We start from the raw sequence: 22,115 nt of genomic DNA, 5'->3' as shown, positions 1-22,115 counted from the left end.
AGTTGTTTAGGTCAACAAGCTCAACACCTCTCATAATTAACACTGTAATATATCTCTTGGTACAGCCAATTAATTTTCCTTTTAGCATTCCGTGGCAGTTATTTTATATTTTCTTTCTAATCATTGCCACAGGAAGGAAATAAAACAAGAGGTACCCAAAAGGGAACATGGCAATTTTTTGCCAAGCTTTAAATTATACAGCTTCAGGATCTTAGTTCATATGCAGGTAATAATTCAAGGTTTAATATGTGAAGCTTTTCTCTGACCATTGTGGCCTTGGCTAGAAGGGAAACTTATTACAGTACCAACAACAAAGGTCAATTGGTCCTCAGATATAAGCTTTCTGCAGAAGGTTCTAGAATTCCTATTTGGACAAGCTTTTTCAAACTTTTTTTGTTTAGATAGATTCCTGACTGTAGGAAGTGAAATGCTAACTTAAAGTGGAGAGACTACGGTTGCAATCCTATATGCACTTACCAGGCACAAAGTCTTATTAATGAACTCAATGGGGCTTATTTCTGAGTATAGGATTGTAGCATGAGAAAAGGACACACTGAAGTGAGCCACTGATGCGAGCCACAAATTAAATGACCAGAGACAGCTGAAACTCTTAAACTGGAGAGTGCCTGATGATTTAACAAAGCCAAGATGGTGAGACACTGTTCAAAAATTGTGACGTTCTCTCCAGTGCTACCATGGTCCATTCTTCTACCTTATGAAGCAGAACTGGAGCGCTGCTTGTTACATCAAGTGGTGTAGGAAGGCAAGCAAAGTAAGAGCTGGCACCGTACCTCACAATTAGGGTTAATCTGTTTTCAAGAAGATTAACCAAATGGGTAAGGTAGTATGTTTTCACTGAATCGATTTGACAGTGGAAGAATATATCTTTGAGTTACACTGAAGTCTTCCAAGTCCTTTCTGTAAAATGGTCTGTGTGAAACAGCAACCTTTCTGTTCTGCTTGACTGAAAACTCAAAAGTCTGCACTCTTCCATATCAACAAAAGTTGCCCCCCAAAAAAGACACTGAAAATTATTCCATGACACCCATTTACCAGCATCTTTGAAAAGCTGCTAAACATATTTGAGTTACAGTAAAACACTGAAAAGAGACAACCTTCCAAGCATACAACTTTAGTTTTTGAAAAATCAAGTAAGGTCTAATCATTGGAAAGTCAGCACAGCAGAAGCCCAAATATATAAAAAGAAAAGCCACTCCCTATAAATATAGGAATTACTCCTTGCCTTTGGTGAAAGGAGTTCAACACCAGCTACTAAGCCAATATGGAATCCTACTGTTTATAAATATTAGTGTTGATTTAACACTTTGACATAACGTTCCTATTATGGTTATACTATTGTGTCCTTTTTTAAACACATATAATCCTATTATATTTTCACTCCCCTATTTACTTCATACTTATTGGTTTTAATCAGTTGCCCAGTAAGTAATTCTAAACATTATTTATCCATTTTATACTGTAATAAATAAAATAGGTATTTTTATGCCCTGTGTATTATGGTTTCTATCAGCCTTCCCCAACCTGGTGCCCTCCAGATGTTTGCCAATGGCCATGCTGGCCGGGGATGATAGGGGTTGTAGACCAACACACCTGGAGATGGCTAACACATCTGGGGATGGCTGTTTTATGTGAGTCTTCTTGTATGTGGTTATGGGTTATCAACTGATTATTTATATTTTTCAATGTTACCTGTACCAATTCCTCTTTAGTTATTTAGTACATTTATACCCTGTCATTCCTCCATGGAATTCAGGGCCACCTACACACACAGCCTCACTTTATCCTCACAACAAGCATGCGAGGTAGCTTAGGTGGAGAACGAAAGTGACTGGCACAAGATCACCCAGGGAACTCCATGGCTGAGTGGGCACTTGAACCTTGGGCCTCCCCTGTCCTGGTCTGACATTCTTAACTGCTACACCACACTGGCTACTAAAAACCCCAACAATGAAAAGCAAGTAACTCCTGCCATATTAAGCTGCCAGAGGTGCTGAACACATTTATTTATTTTATTTATTAAATTTATTAATCGCCCATCTGGCTGGTCACCCAGCCACTCTGGGCAATGTACAACAATAAAAACAGTTCATACAATAAAATTCAACATTAAAAACATCACATTTCTAAAATTACTCTAGCCCACCCCAAATGCCTGCCTGAACAAGCACGTTTTTAATGTGTGGCGGAAGCTCATTAAAGAGAGGGCATGGCGGAGTTCCCTAGGGAGGGAGTTCCACAGAATGGAGGCCACCATGGAGAAGGCCCTCTCCCTCGTCCTCACCAACCTAGCTGTCCTGGCTGATGGGACAGAGAGAAGGCCACCCGAGGCTGATCTTGTTGAGTGGCCTGTCTGGTGTTGCTGGAGACGCTCCTTGAAACCCTATAAGACTTGAAACCCTATAAACCAAGGAGTATAATGTGAACCCTAAAAACCCTTTTCTCATTGGAGAAAAGGTGCAGTGGGAGGCTCCACACTTTGATGTGCATGATGTTTTCTGTATCATACACAACAAATACACCCTGGTCTCAAATTACTGTGACACAATCCTGCATGTAGTCCAAGGATGCAAAAAAGAAGTTAAAGCAACCTAAGCGCTCTCCAGACAAGACAAAGGCCTAGCACGCAAATACCCCAAAGGAGGTACTTCATACAGCACCTAGTTAAACAAGGGAATTTGCTGCCACAAGCTGTAGCAACAGCCATCAACTTGGGCGGCTGTAAAGCAGGACTAGGGAAATTCATGGAGGATAAAGCTATCAATGGCCTACTAGTCATCCTCCAGTATGCCTCTGCACGCCAGTTGCTGGGGAACATGAGCAGGAGGGTGCTGTTACTCTCATGTCCTGTTGTGGGCTTCCCGTGGGCATCTAGTTGGCCACTGCAGGAACAGAATGTGGGACTAGGCAGGCCTCTGGTCTGATCCAGCAGGGCTCTTCTTATGTTCTTACCCTGACATTACTAATTTACACAGTACCTGCCACTGATTTCCTGATTGGCTTGACATATAGGTTGCTGGGCGGCTTAGAAGGCTGTTTTTAACAGGGGACCCTACCAGTGGGCTCCCCATATCTCCAGAGGTGGTTTCACTGGCCACAGCCATCTGGTACTGGGAGTAGTTGTACAGGTTGTTGTAGTAAGGATACAGGGACGGCTGGTAAAAACTGCTGTAGTAGGTGGAGTCCACAACTAAATCAGACGTGCTCTCCAGATGCCCTCTGCTGGCCAGGGAAGGAATGTCCTGAATCAGCATCCGCCCCTCTGAAATGAAGAGAACACACAAGCCGTTAGGGAACAGCAGAAGCAGCTTGTAAAAGGCAACTTATCTTTCAGGACATTTCAAGCTTGAGTTGCAGAGTGCAAAGCAAAGGAGTGGCAGATGGGAGGGAGTGACAACTGAGAAGACAGCACAAGATGAACTTCAATCCTTTCTGTGCCACCCCAGACGTCACAAAGAAAAAGAAGGCCTTTCCGCAAAATAAAAGCATTATTATCTTTTGTTATCTTCCTGCACAACTCGATATAATATCACTGGTGCAATATCCTACCACAGTGTAATGGAAGCTGGAGAGTGCGCTCGCCCAATTTATTTATTTTTATTTTACAATTCACTGTTTTTCAACTGTAATGATTCTCAAAATTCTGGTCACAGTCATAACTTGGATTTATAGGCAGATGATACTGCCCTCACAATGCCAGAGCTGGAATAGCAAGTGCTGGTGGATGGTATGAAACAGTGTTATTATGTGGCTCCTGGCTGTGCTCCACTGATGGGTGGTGGCAGCAAAGAGGGGGTACTGAGGGCGGGAGATGTTGTTCAGAGTCCTCTCTGCAACCCACCAGGTGTTCTTGCTGCCACTATTTATTTATTAAGCTTATATCCTGCCTTTCCACCACAAATAATACTCAAATAGCACTAACAAACATCTAACACTAAAATACAAGATGAAATAGGAAGTTATAATTCAAAACATAAAAGCTTAAAAAGTCTTCAATAAAAAAAGAAATAAATAGCACCCACCATTTAAAGCCTACTTCAGCAAACAGCTTAAATGCCAAAAGCTGGTCTGAATAAAACTGTCTTTTCCTATTGGCAGAAACACAATGAAGATGGCACTAGCCTGGCCTCCTTTGGCCTTCCAACTGCAGCCACTGCTGGGCTGGCCAGATCATTTCTTGTATGCACAGATATTTATTTAAGCTGCTTTTATACCGTTTGAATCCCAGGATCTCCAAGTCATTTACATAAAAGGACATAAAATACAATGTAAAAACCAATATAAAAGAAATATAAAACAACAAATACCTTAAAAACGTTACAACAAAAGCAGTAAAACAGAGCAGTGTCATGATCGATTACAAGTCAGGGAAAGCCCGAGTGAAAAAATGTGTTTTCAAGAGGTGTTTAAAGCTTGCCATAGTTTCCGCCTCTTGAACCACACATGGGAGAGTGTTCCAGAGGGTGGATGCCACTACCGAGAAGGTCCACTTATGTGCCACTACCTGACAACACACTGTTGGTCATGGAATGACCAACAAGACCTCCTCAGAAAATCTCAGGGGTCGATTTGGTATTGATAAGGGAAGGTGAGCTAGGTATGCACTCACCATAGCACTAGGAAAGCTCAAGGCCTGCAATGAACTTCTTTAAAAAAAACACCAAGGTCAGGCATAGGGAACCAGTTTTAGGTTGGGAGACAGCCAGATGATGTCAGATAGGCATAGCAATGCCCGCTACTGTTCTGTGCCTCTCTTACCACGGAGAAAGGGACTTGGCTGGTGCTGGGAGGAGCAACTGCTCCGCAGTGCCTGCTGAGTCCCAGGGCCTAGATGTTCACCAAATGGTAGAGTAACAGGAGTGGGCACTGACCTTCCTGTTCTTGAACTTTCCCTATTTTTTTTTTTAAAAGCAGTAAGATTTGATGAGCACTCCATTGGTGGCAGGGCAGATTGTGGCCACTGGAGGAAATAAACAAACAATTTTTTAAAGGAGTTCACAAGATGGTGCAGCATAGGGAAGAGATGTTGAGTCACTTGAATCAGTGCCATCACAGACAACATCTCATAGGTGAAGACAGCTCTTGCATTAATACATTTCACATCGCAATCACAACTGAAGGGATTCACTGTTTGGGGCAATAATTGTATTCTCCCAGGTACTGCAGTTTGGCTGTTGAGACAATGCTGGGATCTGGAGGAAGATGTGTAGATTGTGCACGCATAACCAACACAAACTGTTTTACTGCTTGGGCAAAGAGAAGAAAGGAGTTTGCATGGAAAGGCCATGCAAGGCTAGTTCAATGAAGCACATCCCTCTGCTTATGTTGTTGTTGTTGTTGTTATTAATTATATTTATATCCCGCCTTTTTTCCTCTTTAAGGAACCCTTTAAGCTGGATTTTCAAGCATGACACCATCTAACCATATCTGGCGGGAAATGCATTGTGCGAATACAGCAAGCCTTGCACGTTGATCCTGGAAATTAGAGTGACAATTGAATTCAGGTGAATCATAGAATCACAGAACAGTAGGACTGGAAGGGGCCTATGAGACCATCGAGTCCAACCGCCCGCTCAATGCAGGAATCCAAGTCAAAGCATCCCTGACAGATGGCTCTCCAGCCTCATCTTCAATGCCTCCAGTGTGGGAGAGCCCACCACTTCCCTAGGTAATTGGTTCCATTGTGGACAGTTTGCTTCCCTTCTCTCTCTGCTTGTGTGTTCAGGCATCACACAACTAACCTCTAATATGATTTAATGATGCCTGAAAGTCAACTGAGAAAACATGGAGGGGGGGGGGGTACTTCTTCTTGCCACAAGGCTCCTCTTTGAATCAAATTGCATTACCATATGAGCAATGCCACAGCTCCTAAACTGTCAATAGTGCAATGTATTAAAGATTACAACAAAAATGCCACAGTTGAAATTAAAGGGCCTCTACAATCAATATACAAAATAATTCCCAAGCAACTTGTGGCTAATTCACTTGCTATAAATCAAGACAGCATATGTGCTCTGAGTGCAATATAGTATTCCAAGGACAGCCCAGGAGTCAGAAGAAAATGCACAGCAAGGCAACAGAATTTTATTAGCTACACAGGCCAGTGGTGGGCAGACTTCAAGCATGCGCTTCATTTTTTACTTGAATCCCAAGATCCAGCAACCAAAGTCAGGCGCAAAACAAGGGGGAGATCATGCACTGGCATAGGCAGCTTGGTACCTTCCAGATGTTTTAGACTACAACTCCCATAATCCCTGATAATCGCCCGTGCTGATTTGGGCAGACAGGAGTAGTTGTCCAAAACACCTGGAGGGAACTGCATTGTCTGCCCCTTACTTAGATTTAAGGAACAGGTTGCCTTTCCGTTTTCAGCACCAGAAACAATTTCAGAGTTCTCACTCACAAATTCCACGCTTGGTGGTGTTTTTTTTAGCAGCCTCATTTTGGGAGGTGGAGGTGGGAAGCCTTATTTTTGTTGCTATTGTTAATCAGCATGGACAATGATCAGGTACTATGGGCCATCTTCCATTCCAGAATAAACTAGTCAAGTAACCTCAGTTTAGGAAAGGAACAGTCAGGAAGGATAAACATAAAGATATATAAAATCACAAATAATTTGAACAAGGCAAGGAGGGAGGAAAAAAGTTGTTCCACAAAATGTAGTTAGCTGAAACGAATGCGTACATTTAAAAAGAACAAGCTCCTAGAAATATCACAAATGTGAAGAAACCCTTAAACAGACGAAGGCCGAAAAGATTCCAAGACTTAGAAGGGGACCTTGAAACTTACACAAAGAGTGGTGAGAGACCTGTGTTGTTGTTTTAAATAATAAAAGTAAGTTAAATAAGGGATGGAGTTTCTAGCAGTCATGGGGAAGGATGTTCTAAAATCATTACATTTCAATTTCTGCCCCGTGTTTTAAAATCCTTAGACAGCATCTTTGCTACCTTCCCTACTCTACTTTCACTGTGTGAAATGCAGCTCTTCTTTTAATTCCAGATCAATGTGCCATACAATAAATACTGTTATTGATCTTCCGTGTTGTACAAGAGGCTTCAGCCATACAGCACATTAACTGCAGTTAGTAATAATTCTTTTCTGAAGAGGGTGGTATATTTCTAAAGAAAGTATAGCTGTGGGGCCAGCTATACCATACACTTATGTATGCCCACGTTATACATACACTTATGTATGCCCACGTGCCCACTTATGCCCACGTTATCTGATGCAGCCAGCGAGACCAGTAACCGCTGGCTCCTGTTAGGGCACAGGGAGTGCCCAGGGGGCAGCTGTCTGGTTACAGTATTTAGTAACCAGATGCACATAAAACAAAAGATGTACAAAGTTTTCTGCAACAGTCCCTTATGACCATTTGGAAGTATTTTATACAGGGTCAAACCACTGGTCAACCGAGCCTAGTAACAGTATGGTCTATTCTGACTGGCAGTGGCTCTCCAAAGTCTCAAGAAAAGGCGGGGCTTCACAAAATATGTTTAGGCTTAGTAGCCAATAATTATTTCTACTAGCCAGTAGCAATATACTAAGTATGCTTCTGAACATACACAGAGTACCTTTCCCTTTCCACCCAGCAAGTGGCATCATGTGTCCCCCACTCCCCGAAGGAGACAGTCTAATGGCACAGATGGCATTGTTCCCTGTAAGCCTGAGTCCCCCGTAGGTCTCTTTCTAAAAATTAAACATTGCCCCACACACTGTAGCAAGCCCCAGCAAGCATCTGTTTTCAGGTCAAGGGTTTTAAAAAGCTAGGTGATACTATTTTGTCTCTCCTACAGAAATCCACTCCAGATTTTTCTTCCTTCCCTGCAGCAGCTCTCTTTCACAAGCCAGTCTTTTTGTTTGTTAATCAGCCTCTGCAGTTGGTGCAAAACTTCTGGTTTTCTCTTCTTTTTTTCTTCTGATTTGGAATGTGAGAATGAGACAAACCAATTGCAAGTAAGGCTGGAGAAAGGAGAAGTGCTCCTCACCACTGCAGGGGTAGAGGCACAGAAGGAAGAAAGTAGGCGCTAAAGCAGGAGTGGGCATAAGGTAGGAGTGGGCATAAGGCATAAGGACCTACTGGTAGATCACAAAGTGATTTGCGTCAGCAATAATTTCTGACTCCCAACTTTTTAAACCACAGCAACAACAAAACAACTCCCCGCCCCTGCAAATTATACTGCAGAAAAGAAGAAAGCTTGGGGTCACTAGCAGTGAATTTTTGGTTGGAAAGAGGACTAAGAGCTCCATTTAGTTCTGGAACTCAATAAAAACTCCTGGGCTCAGTATTCCTTAATTCTAAGTAGGTGTCTTTTGCACCAGGGCCCAATAAATGGATTTATATATATGGGCCCTTTATTAAAAAATATAATAACTCCCAAAGTAAGGAAGTAAGCTGAAATTGCTCACTACTTTTCCCAGCTAGTCAGCCAATTTACAAAGCAAACCTTCCATGTTCTTAAAATATCTTCCTCCAATTGGAATGAAGTAGCACCTTCACTTCTGGGGGAGAGGGGCATTTGCTGCTCCTCCTGAGCAGCAAAATATCTTGGGCTGACCCTGCAGGAGGTTGTTGACTGGGATCATAGGATAGAATCACAGAATCATGGGGTTTGAAGGGGCCTACAAGACCATCGAGTCCAAACCCCTGCTCAATGAAGGAAGCCCGATTCCCAGAGTCTCCCATCCAAGTATTAACTAGGACTGACCCTGCTTAGCTTGGAGGAGGACCTCTGATGATCACAGTGTATGGGTAGGTTCATACCAGGAAAGGTGCTCTGTCAAGTATTGCAATCCCAAGCTGTGTTAAGGCTTTATAGGTCAAAACCATCACCTTGAATTAGTCTCGGAAAAGTACAGGCAGCCAGTGGAAGCGCGCCAGAACTGGTGTTATATGTTCAAACTTTCTGGTCTGTGCTATCAGTCAGACATCATAGAATTACAGAATCATAGAATAGTAGGGTTGGAAGGGGCTTACAAGACCATCGAGTCCAACCCCCCGCTCAATGCAGGAAGCCTGATTCCTGGGCGGTCTCCCATCCAAGTACTTACCAGGGCTGACCCTGCTTAGCTTCCGAGATCAGACGCATCCAGCCCTTTGCTCGGATGTATTTGGAAGGAATATATTCTCACGATGAGGGGTGACGATGAGGCTGCAAAGGTTCTTTAGCAGCAGCTTCTGTTGCTGAGTTCCAAGAGGAGGATTGTTTGTTGTTTATTATATTTCTATATCACCCAATGGCTGAAGCTCTCTGGGCAGTATAGTGGTGGGGTAAGGAAGCTGCACTAGGGCAAAAGCCTGTGGTTCAGTGGTAAAGAACCTGCTTTTCATGCAGAAAGTCCCAGGTTCAATCCCCAGCATCTCCAGGTAAAGCTGGAAATACTGGAAAGCTGCTGCCGGTGTCAAGAATACTGGGCTAAGATGGATCAATGGTCAAGATAAGAGAGGTCCCTACGTTCCTAAGCAAGATGCACCACATGGAGGAATCAGCTTTGCACAGAGAGAGTGAGGCTGCTCCCAGATAGGCAGCTCCTTGAGCCACCAATCATTGCTCTTCTATTGTAAAGAACAAGCAGAATTGCAATTGACTTCCCACAAATTCCCGTTTCAGAGGTGGGCAGCTTTCAAGGGAATTACAACGTTGGGCAAAGGGTGACCCACCTCTCCACGATTCCAATCCCAATTGCTTTCCTCTCAGCTATTTAAAATCTAAAAACAAAATATGCTGAATTGCAATCACACAGTTAACGTCACATCTAGTTTGGCTCAGTGCACAATGCCAAAACAAGGACTTCGTCCTGTGTCTTCCTTCTTGTTATGCGACGCTTCCCAACCTGGTGCCCTCCAGATGTGTTGGATTGCAACCAGTGGCAGCTTTGTTGGCAGGGCAGCCCGCATCCCCTCTCCCCCCATCTATACCCCCAGGCCAACAATTTACTTGCATGAGTCTAAACATGATATAAGCACTGCAACACTTGTTCTCTTTAGGGCAGGGGTTTACAACCCAAAGCCCATGGGCCACAGGCAGCCCCCAAAGCCTTAACTGGAGGCCCCTGGCTTCCCTGCCACCAAATTCTGCCCCCTCCCCTCTGATCATACAGATTGTTCTTTTACTGCTACTGCAAGCAGCAATGAATGAGTAATTTGTGTCAGGATCCCTGGGGGAAGGGGTGAAAAGAAGAGACTCCGCTCCTTGTCCAACCAATCATGCAGATCGTTCTTTTCCTGATTCCACACACACACCCTGCCCCCCACTGTCAGGATCACTGGGAGAGGTGATCTGGGCAACAGAGGAAGAGAGCTGGTGTTTTCATCCACTGCCCGGGTCACTCTTGGATTAGTTGTGTGTGTGTGGAGGGGGGATTGATGTGTGACTGTATACTTACAGATCTTTATCACTGACCCTGTGTCCATCTTTTTCTTTCAGCCACTTACCCCAGAGGCTTTGAGCCATTCTTAGGTCTCCTGTGCATTCCAAATCCCACCCACACCCTCAATTTAGCTCACATGGGAGAAACGTTAGTACATCCTCTAGGCACAAAAGATCCAGGCAGTCACGGTCACAGAGTCACTTCCCACATTTTATATGAGAAAGAAGACACTGGTGCAGCCATTCCCATGTGTTCCATGACACCTATGTGGATACGTTTGTCATATGGGATTTGGAGGCTGCTGAGATGTACTGTACAAGGGACGATTTTCAAATTGAAGTGCATGATTACTGAGAGGGAGGGAGGGTGGGGATGGAAAATGTTGGAAGCCTGGCTGATGGGCAAGAGGAAGATAGGCGATGATTTAAGGAAACTAACAGTGTCAAATATTTATGGATAGTGCAGACAGCAGCAGAATAGGAGGCAGATGACCTAAGTAGCTCCCTTGATGGGCAAAGTCAACTGCTAACTGGAATTGTACTTTTTAATCCCCCAAATCCCCCCTGAGGTGTGTGGCCCAGTATATTATGGAAAATGTTCACGTGAAAGCCCTATGTCAGATTACTGCATCGTGGCAACTGAGGAGGATGGTTGCCTTTATCCCCGGCCTCTGGACTTCCCTGAAGGATCTGGTGGGCCACTGTTGGTAGACCCACTGAACTGGAGGGGGCCTTGTGGGCCGTGTTTCCCAATCCCTCTGGTCAATAAAGAAAATCCAGAGCCAGAGCATCCTTGACAGGTGGCTCTTGTCCAGACCTCCAGTGAGGGGAAGCCCACCACCTCTCTAGGTAATTAGTTTGACTGCCGAACTGCTATCAGGAGGTTTCTCTTAGAGTTCAAATTAAATCTACCCTCCTGTAACTTAAGCCCATCAGATTTGGTCCTGCCCTCTGGGGGAGGAGGGAACAAGCCTTTGCACTCTTCTATCAAAGCCCTTCAAGGATGTGAAGAATGTCTCCCCTCTGTCTTTTCTTCTCCAAGCTAAATATACCCAGTTCCTTCAAACTTTCCTCATGGAAATGATGCTGGACTGGACGGAACTGTGGTCTGATCCTGCAGGTCTCCTCTTCTGCAGGGATGCCAGTGTTAAAGTACTCCTCTTGTTTGTCTGGGAATTCATGGAATCCCAAATTTGAGTTTTAAGTCTCTCAATTCAGATCAGTGCTCCCAAGTGACGAGACACAAAGATCAGTATAGTGGTAAAATGTAATCCAGCCTTCCCCAACCTTGCACTCTCAAGATGTGTTGGACTACAATATCCAGCACCCCCTGCCAGAAGATGGGAGTTGTAGTGCCACACATCTGGAGGGCACTGGGTTGGAGAAGGCTGATGTAACCTGACTTGAGTAGCTGAAAACTTTTCTCCATTTAGCATATCCTGAAGTTTAGGACTAGGCTTCAAACAGCATCATGGCTCCCTATTACCTTAAATGTTATAATGATAGTATTCAAAACAAGTGAGTCCACCCATTCCCCCACCCCCCAAGAAGACCAGGTTCTGGCACTGGCCAACTTCGATAAAAAACAAACAAGAAGCTGCAATGATCTCTTAACTAGGAATAATTATTCATGCTTGCAGCGCTTCTTTTCAGATCACAAAAGAAGTTTAGATCCCGACTCAGCAATTTCCAGATCCCCCCTGCTCCCTCCCCACAGCTGAATGCATCCTCCCTCCCTCATTAACAGACCTGGCTTTAAGGCTGCAACGAATGGGCTGCCTTTGAGGTCAGACAAGAGCCTTGAATGAGGCCGGTGTGAAATCACTCCCTAAAGCCATAATCAGAAACCGGTGGAACAATATGTTTCTCCCACCAGACCTATCATGACAGAGCAATTCCTGTGTCCAGCACTCACCTCTCTGTTAGCCAGCTTTTCTAAGGCATCAAGTTTGTTTTTTGAACTGAGTGGGAAAAGAGGGACCAGAGAAGCCTGAAGTTCCACCTGTTTCCCCCCCAAAAATCACGCCTTTAAAAAAAAATCTTGCAACTTCTGCTGTTTCAGTGCTGGACTTGTAGCTTACCATAAAGTTAATGTGCTACGCAATATTCATTCCAGACAAGGCTGTGTTTTTTCTGCCACCCCCAAAAAGAGCCATTATCTGTAATTACCCATTACCAAGCATAATTATTTCTCCTAGGCTGCTCTACAACCCCCAGGATTTGATGCAGTTACAGCTCACTGCATTATGTTATCAAGGAAGCTTTTCTTGACCTTTAGAGCACTACTCTCCATACATACAAAAGCAGGCAGTAAATTGTTTAAGCATGTGATTTATCATACGAGTCCCCACTCAGATGTGCTGTATTTGCTTAGAAGTCAGAAAATGTTACTTGTACCCACTGCCAAATGCTAGGAATGGTGTAATACTCACCGGAACGGTTGATGTCCAGTGCTCACAATCCTACTGCACCCATGTGATCCCTGTGTGTTTTTCGGTAATAGAGGCTAACGAGGCGGGCCTTTTCAAATGTTTAATTTAAACACAGAATGAGTAGCCATGGTTCACAGCGCTGCAGGTGCTGCACACATCTTTCCCCCAGATAGGGTCCTCCCCTCCCTTCATGCACTAACGTCTCCCCACCCCACATATCCCACTCTAGCTAGTGGGTCAGTGGCAGGATGGTCAAAATGTATTTCCCTTCCCCAGCACTGAAATTTCAATTGGCTGGTGTTTGAAAATGGCTATCTTCAGCCCATCAGAACTAGCAGTTCCATGGCTATTGGTGTGCTGTATATAATGGGGCTACACAAGAGTCACAAGCATGTTTTGGACTACACCTCCCATAAGCCTCAGCCAGCATGGCCAATGGACAGGGATTACAGGAGATTTATTCCAGAACACCTGGAGGGCACCAGGGTGCCTACACCTGACCTATAAGTTAGTCTCAGTGAAAATGCTTCCTCCATCCCAAACATACAGCTTTGAACATATTATAAGAAGATTTACTTGGAGATTGGAAGGCCCGAGTACCGAAAAAGCCACCCTTTATAATCCCACATTTCTGCCCAAAGGCCCTTGTTGTTCATCATTACTAAAATGGAATAACACATAGACACTGAGTTGGGAATTTTCCACTTCAATATTCAAGGAAGTGTCTAGGACGGAAGGAAGGAATCTCCTCCAATTTACACCTCCCCACACCATGCTCATGTCCTCTTTCATCAGTGCATAGGTGCAACAAACTGAAACAGTCAAAATCTTACTGGATTGTATTCTTGTTTCTCTCCACCCAAAGTGTTCCTGATAAAAATAGCATGATTTAGGGAAATAGCATGTCTCCACTTTGCTGGATCAGGGAGTGCTGCTTGTCCTCACCCATGGAACCCAGCCTGTAAGCTGCTCTGAGATTTGAATTATCAGAAGGTTTATCAGAATTATCTGATAATTATCAGAATTATCACAGGTTTCCTGATGAGTAAGAGCTATCTAGTCGATTTTTCTGTTTTTTCCTCCAAATGCACATTTCCATTTTCTGCCACTCTTAGTCTATACTCCTTAATAAACCTAATTAAACTGGATCACTGGGAAATGCCATGGATGCACAACCCGGATCTTTGGCCACTCATTCGTCTAACTGCCCAGCTTTCTCCTAATGTTTCTAAGGCAGGAGTACTGAACTTCTTTCAGCCAGAGGGCCAAATTCCATTTTGGGGAAGCTCTCGGGGGCAGCATTCCACTGGTGATTGGGTCTAAAGGCAAAAGGGGAAAGGGACAGGGCCAAAACTCCCAGAATATTTTAGAAAAAATGCACCATCACACGAGACTTTTATTGTGCATTCGTGGTGGGTCACTCATGGAAGTCTGTGGGTCCTTTTCATGATGTCATCAACCTCTAGGGGGCCATCTACATGGCACCGCTTTCAACGTTCACTCCGTCGTAACTGTGCAGCATTGCAGCTGCAGATTAGCTTCTGCTGCGATACATCGGCGATTTACTGCGGACTTCTCCAACGGAAAAATCCACTGTGCCCTGACACATGGCTATTAAAGCGAAGTAAACTGAGGCAGTCACGCTGCTCTTTTTTTCAACCATTATATTTAAATGCGCAGCCACATGAGGATGGGGGTGCAACACTTTGGGTTTTTCGTGGCTGTTTTGTATTTTAGGGGTTCTTTTGTGTCTGTCCGTTCCACTTTGGTAAGATGTGGGTAGTCTGCTCCTTCGTTACCATGCCAACTGTTTGTACACAATCACAGTGGCAGTCCTCCAGACCCATACTCTCACGATGGTTTGCACATGCAAAGGGGCAAGCCCAGGAGAGAGGTACATGACTACCCTTCATTCCAAAATGCATCCCTCTGAGCTTCAGGTGTATGCAATCACTAAGCATGCACACCCACCGCAAACTGCGAAGTCAGTTCAAGGAAGGGACAAAGAGCTCAGGAACCGCAGTAAACCAGCAGCGAGCTAAAAAATCGCAGCAAAACGCCTCTGCATTCCCTGAGAAAACCACGATTTGGCCGCAAAGTGGCAACTGCGTCGTATGTCCCGAAGGTCCTCAGATCTCAGCAAACCCGGAGTAAACAGCTCGTGTAGATGGGACCTAGGACACATCCAGCGGTATTTCCCAGTTATTCCATGTTAAAAAGATCTGGAGATAATGAGCTAATAAAATACCCTGGATTTTCCTTACTGTGTATAGTTGTTATTGCGCTATTAAACAGTGAGTAGATGGCACTGTTTCACTGAGGTCTATGGAACACTGAAAATTGGAAACATCGCTTCTCACGAATCACATGGTCGCTGTCTGGAAGCCTGCAGTAAATGCAGAAACTGCTCTGTGAAAACACAACTTGTCATTGTACAATTCTAGCAGGAACTAACACACATACAAATCTAGCACACACAGTCTTTCAAATCTGAACCTCACCAGCCACATAACTGTGAATCCTAGAAAACGTATCCCCAAACCTTTAATTTAATGGAGTTTCATTCTTAAAGTTACATTTCACAGGTGGAGCATCTCTAACTTCACAAAATAACCAAGTCATGCTCATCACAGTAAATCCTTCTGCAACCTTTATATGCCAATTCAATTACTGAAAAGGATCTAGCAAATTTGAATATAAATACTGTTACGTACAAGATAACCAATCCCTCTAATAATTAACAAGATAAAACCTCTACAGGATTTTAGGTGCTTTTAAATTATTTGACATTCATATTTAGCCCCATTTTATTTACCTATGTACGTAGATCTAAAAATCAATCTAACATAAAACTGGTAGACAATGTACAAGCATCAAACCCACTTGTAAGGTAAATAATCCTCATCCATTGAAATAATTTCAATCCACCTGAAACTCACTTATTTTAAGTTAATGAAAAGATATCAAAGCCTTACATATCAGTAGTCTAATATGCTAGAAGCTATTTAATTAATCAAGGCTGCAATCCTAAATATACTAGTTTAGGGACTAAGTTCCGCTGGAATTTATTATGAATAAGCATGCACAGGATTGTACTACAAACCTAAGATTACTTGCTACAAAATAAACCTCACTGAGCTCAGTAGGATTTTCTTCTGAGTAAATTTGTTCAGGATTGCACTATGAATTATTTAAATTAAATTAAAATTAACTTTAAAGAACAGCTTAACTATCTTCCCAATGCATTTGTGCTTATTGGACAGAATGTTGAAAGCCAGGTAAGAAACGTACTTCTTAGGACTCAGTACTATGCATGTTAAGAAAGAAAAAAGTCCTACAACTCCCAGCGTGCCCCAGCCATGATTTGCATAGGCTTGTGCCCTTACTGAGCAACTGGGTAGAATGCTACTGGCACACTTCTCCTTTTATCTTCACATTCATAAGAATTAAAGATAGAGGGCATTGCTCCAGAGTTCTATCCTTAAAGGCAGACTAATAATAATTTAAAATAAATAATAAACAATAATACCTCCACAAACCTAAGAAGACATTGTCACGCGTGAGACTTACACTACCTTTGGGCCCCTCTTTTGCTATTTATATTAATACCTCTAGTTGTTCCTAATACTGAGGCAAAAGTGGAAGAAGGGTATTTTTAACGATTAGTGGATGGTCCTGTGAGAGAGAGCTTCCTCCTGGATCAGCCCAGAGTTGCCCCTTCTACTGTTCCCCTCCCCTCACGTTCTAAGTTTCTGGTTTTTGTTTTGGCTTAGAGTTCAACATCTTCAAATGTTATTTTTCAACCTCTTCTCTCTCCCACCACTCAATACCTTTCCTCATGGGTTCCATTTTTTGAATTGCTTTATTTTAATGAGAGGCTTTTAATGGGACGGTTGTATTTTATAAATGTTACAAGTCACTTTGGGGACTTCAGCCAAAAATCAAATCCTTCCTCCCTCAACTGTCACCTGGCAGCAGCCATTCATTCCATCAGGCTGCAGAAGAGGGAAAGAAAGGAAGCAGGGCCGTTCTATCAGTTCTGCCTGAGAAACCAACTCCTTTTGGCTCCTCCTCTCCCAGAACTGTTTCCATCCCAGCTAGTGGTTATATATATCTACAAACTGGTGCTTGAGTTTTCCAGTTTTGTTCTTCCCTCCCCATCCCTTTTTCCTTTTGTGTCACGCATTTTAGATTGTAGGCCTGACAGCAAGAACTGTCTTGCTTTTTATTCATTTGTACATTGCCCTGGGAACCTTTCTGGCTGAACAGTGGGATAAAAATACTTCAAATTATATACACGCACGCACGCGCACACACACGTGTTCAGGCCAGTATAGGTTAACTGAAAGCAAGAGTCGCTTCAAATCCTGTGTGAAAAATAGCGTTAATTTAAAAAAGAAATGAAACATGAAAGCTGAAAATTCTGGGAGGGGATCTGACTTCCCTGTTCCTGAAGGCTGCAAAAGCCACAGCCAACCCCTCCTCCCACAGCTATGACTCCGACCATGGGCACAATCCAGCCCAGGTTATGCCCTTTTTTCAGCCTATTTATATTCCTTTGCTTCATTAACCCTACCTCCACCTGACAGCAAGTACACTGTCAGGAATTGGGGAGGGGGGTTGCATGTGTGTTTTGGGGAATTTGGAAGCAGGGCTGGGGAAGTCATAGGCGCCCATAGCAGGCTGCAGAAAAAGCCTTCAAAGGCTATATACAACCAATAGGCTGCCCACATGTGCTCTTCTCCATACTGGTGCCACGTAAGTTTCTAGAATACTGCAGTTCATGAGGAAAAAACGATTTACAGTTCATTCTTAGTAGCCTAATATGAATACATTTTTGGATTACCACAATATAGAAATTCCATTAGTGAAGAAATAAAAAAGGAATGTTCAATATCCCATAAGCAGCAAATAAGATTGCTAGTTTTATACGGTCTTTGCTTACTGTAGCTATACATGCAATAAAGCTTCATGACTCCCCCTCCACCTATGTCCATATTTAGCAACACACTTATATACTGGCTAATTCTTATTCCATCGTCTTCATCTCTTCCCTCCACAACCTTGTCCCTTCAAACAAAACAAACAGTCATTGAGTAGTTCTCTGATACGGCTCGAGAAGAGCCGACAGGCCCTACAACATGTACAGTAGGCTTCAAGCTGTAACAGTGCTATTTCTGTAAATATTATCAAGCATCCACATAAGGCCTATCTGCAGGAGAGAAGAAAAACTCTGTGGGCAGGCACTGGCTTTATCTATAAAGACGTCAATGGCTAAGCTCATGTGTTTCTCAAGGTTTATGCTTTTTTTTTTCCAGAAACAACACTTGGTTGTCTTCTTAATATAGCAAAAAAAATGAATAGTATTTTCCTCATTGGTGATAAGTTGGCATGATTGCCAACTGCAGTCACTAGCTCTAGAAATGAGTTCACATTATATTATGCACAGTAATTTCATTCACCACTTGTACCAATTATGTTTGTGTGGGCAAGGTCTTCCATTAGTTATCATACAAATCAGGCACCACAGATGATGCGCTACCTTGATCACATTAAGCAATTGTCCAAAGCCACTTACAGTTCTTTTCACGTGGTGGCTCTTACATTAAGCTCTTCATGTACAGTGGCTCAACATACCATTTGGCACTTTTCTTCCAGGCAACACAAATATACATTAAAAAAAAAAGTTTTGTGATGTTATGGAGAAAAAGACACAGTTCACCAGTTTTTGACTTGACATAGACCAGGACATTGACAGAACGGGAAATTTAGGCAAAAATCACAGCAGAGCAATAGAATGTGTGGGAATTTAGTCTGACTTCGCCAGCAGCTATTAAACGCTCCTGTGCACTTCCACAAGAGTGACAGTAAAAATTTTTTTTTTAAGGACTGGTGAATGGAGCAGTTACTGCTGTGGCTACTGCAGTAACTGCTCCAAAAAGGAATCACCAACCCCCCGCCCCCCGGGGGGGGGGGAATATATCCCCTTTCTGGACTTACTAGAGACTCAAGGAAGTGGTGAATGGGAGGATGAGAAGTGTCAGTTCAACACTTAAAAGCAAGAGGATTACATTCCCAAGTCAGAGATATCACCCCCCGCCCCGCCCGGTGCACTTACTGCTCTTGTATTTTTTCCCCTTTTCGGGCTTTTCAACAACACAAATGGGTTTCTCCTGTCCCTTGTTATTATTTCCCCCCGATCTTTGTCAACTTTGCTCAAATTAGCTCATCTGCTGTCTTGTCTTCTCAGTTTCCTTGTATGTTTCCTACTCCACTTTGGTGTTCCAGTTGACAGCTGCAACATACAAGGACATTGACAAGGCAAGACTGCACATATTGGAAAGGCAAAAGTGTGTTCTTGCGCACTTGCGAAAGAACGGGGGGGGGGATAATAATAAAAAATTACAAACACATTTGCGTACTCCCAAAGCACCATTTTTTAAAAAAGGTGCCTGGGTACGTGGGATATGTGCCACAAGGTGCTTGGAATATGTGCCAGAGCCGGCTGGAGGACTACAGGGGAAGGATGGGAAGAACAAATCACAGCAAGCCCAACTGTCTGTTGGGCATACCCATTGTGACTTATTTGCAGAGTGGCTTAGTGTGACATGTGAACCCACCCAATGTATGGTGAGCTGTTGCATAAAAACATTTCATTAAGTGATCAACTGTCGCCATGTGGAATGATTTAAAGCCTTCCCAAGCTACTGCAGTATGTAGATCAGCCATGAAAATCAAGGCAGTGTCCATGGCCCAATGGGCATGCATCTTCCAGTTCTGGGTGAGCCTCTGTTCCAAAGGTTTCACTATGCTTAGCTCTAGAAGGTTCCAAAATGTGCTCTGTGCAGGCTCAGAACCCGTATATTAGTTTGCCCAAGTAGCTGGGGCAATGAGATCACTTTGTGTGGGTGATTTTTAAACTCATAAACTGTGCTTGAATGACACGTAGGAGCTGGGGCCATGCCCAGACCCCTTGTATTTGTGAAGGCCCCCTCAGCAATTATTTCATTTATTTATTTATTAAATTTATTAATCGCCCATCTGGCTGGTCACCCAGCCACTCTGGGCGATGTACAACATTAAAAACAGTTCAAAACAATAAAATTCAATATTAAAAACAGCACATTTCTAAAATTACCCTAACCAACCCCAAATGCCTGCCTGAACAACCACGTTTTTAGGGCATGGAGGAAGCTCATTAAAGAGGGGGCATGACGGAGTTCCCTAGGGTGGGAGTTCCACAGAATGGGGGCCACTACAGAGAAGGCTCTCTCCCTCATCCTCGCCAGTCTAGATGTCCTGGCTGGTGGGACAGAGAGAAGGCCATCCAAGGCTGATCTTGTTGAGCGGCCCATCTGGTGTTGCTGGAGGCACTCCTTGAGATAGGCTGGGCCAGAACGGTATAGGGTTTTAAAGGTCAAAACCAACACCTTGAATTTGGCCCAGAAAAAACTGGTAACCAGTGCAGCTCCTTCAGCACTGGAGTGATGTGATCTCGCTGGCGGCTGCCTTCCATCAGGCGAGCCGCCGTGTTCTGTACCAGCTGCAGCTTCCGAACCTTCTTCAAGGGTAACCCCACGTAGAGCGCATTACAGTAGTCTAAATGAGAGGAGACCAGGGCATGTACTACCGATGGGAGCAGATGGTCAGGAAGGTACGGGTGCAGCCGCCGTATCAGATGCAGTTGGTACAGCGCTGTCCGGCTCACAGCTGACACCTGAGCCTCCATGGACAGCTGGGAGTCTAAGATGAACCCCAAGCGGTGGACCTGGTCTTTCAAGGGTAGCCGTACCCATTCAACAGCAGGTCAACATCCCCCAGCCTCCTCTTGTCTCCCACCAAAAGTACCTCGGTCTTGTCAGGGTTCAGCTTCAGCTTATTCCTCCCCATCCAGCCACTCACCGTCTCCAGACATTTGGACAGGGATTCTATGGCCAACCTTGGTGAAGATTTGAAAGAGAGGTAGAGCTGCGTGTCATCCGCATACTGATGACACTGCACCCCAAATCTCCTGATGATAGCCCCCAGCGGCTTCACACAGATGTTAAATAGCATCGGGGAGAGGATGGAACCCTGTGGCACCGCACAAGTGAGCAGCCACGGGTCCGAAACCTCCTCTCCCAGTGATGAGAGGAACCTCCTCTCCTCTCCTCTGGAACCTGCTGGAGAGGAAGGACCGGAACCACCATAATACGGTGTCTCCAATGCCCAACCCCTCCAGGCGGTCGAGGAGGATACCGTGGTCAATGGTATCAAAAACCGCGGAGAGGTTGAGGAGAACAAGGAAGGTGCATTCGCCCCTATCCAGAGCCCTTTTAGAAGGCTATGGGGGCACAATTAGGCTAAAATTGGGGAAATCAGAAGGAAAAGCTTGTGGATTTCATTAGGGCCACTCCTACCTCTCCCCCCACCCCCACTTCAAGTCTTGCTTATCAACCTGGGTCTGGTCTAACTAAACCAGGATAGATTGTTTCTGGTGTTGTAAGTCTGGAGTAGTTTAAAGATCTGGTCTAAGAGCCACTGGACGCCTAAGGGGCCGACAAATTGAGCAGGATGAGTTGCTCTCTGAGATTATGTTGGTGTTGCCCTGGCTTCGTCTTGGGGATAAACCAGGGGCTGCTCTTCCTCAGGGATCAAAACTTCACACCCTCCCTAAAGACCAAGGACCTGCTTCAGACACAGACTGCTTCAGGCGTCTTGGCACAAGACATGAGATGCACTTTGATCTGAAGTGCTGCACTAACTGGGAAAACAGGCACTCCCAATTATTTGGGAGTGAGGTGAAAACCGGATTAGTGTCTTCTAAAGGTACAAATTCCCAGCCCATCAATGTCATGCTAAGGTTAATTTGATCCAACTTTAGATGCACGAAACCAGGAAGATTTCCAAACTCTAACATTCAGCTATATCCAGTGGAGGCCGGTGGCCAGTCTGACTGCTGGGGCAGAGGGCAGGTCAGAAGAGGAGGAGTCAAGGGGGTCAGTGGCCGTGGAGTGGTGAAGAGCTTTCTCTGTTAAACAGACAAGTAGGTACAGAGAGGGGGAGCACAGAAGCAGCAGCCCTAATAATTATTACAGCCCTAATAATAGGGCCGCCACTAGCTGTAACTTGGAAGGTATGGCCCCTGTCAGGCCTTTGCCAAAGAGGGCTTTGCTGTAAACACAGACGGAGCTGGGGGTGCATGTGTGCTCTGCCCCCCTTTCCACTCCCAACTGCCTCATGTTGACAGGGCAGGTGGGCAAGGTAACTGCTGTAACTGCATTCAGCTGAATGCATTTACACAGCCCCACACAACTGG

General features: G+C 44.3%; 1 protein-coding gene across 6 annotated transcripts in view; it reads right to left on the bottom strand.

Annotated features, from left to right (window-relative positions):
* The window catches only part of DMRT1 (doublesex and mab-3 related transcription factor 1), an 83,628-nt gene that overhangs the window by 38,930 nt on the left and 22,583 nt on the right, over positions 1-22,115 (bottom strand). For 4 of the 6 annotated variants that reach the window (XM_084834392.1, XM_084834390.1, XM_084834391.1 and 1 more), the window contains one exon: positions 2,997-3,280. In XM_084834392.1, coding sequence (XP_084690518.1) covers positions 2,997-3,280 — 284 coding nt within the window. The remainder of the gene's footprint in view (positions 1-2,996; positions 3,281-22,115) is intronic. The other 2 variants (XM_084834395.1, XM_084834393.1) reach the window with 1 other exon arrangement.

Source organism: Heloderma suspectum, chromosome 2 (genome assembly GCF_057233095.1).
Source record: "Heloderma suspectum isolate Gila_16-S chromosome 2, 16-S_ref, whole genome shotgun sequence".
Taxonomy (NCBI): Eukaryota; Metazoa; Chordata; class Lepidosauria; order Squamata; family Helodermatidae; genus Heloderma; species Heloderma suspectum.
This window is presented reverse-complemented; position numbering and strand designations above follow the sequence as displayed.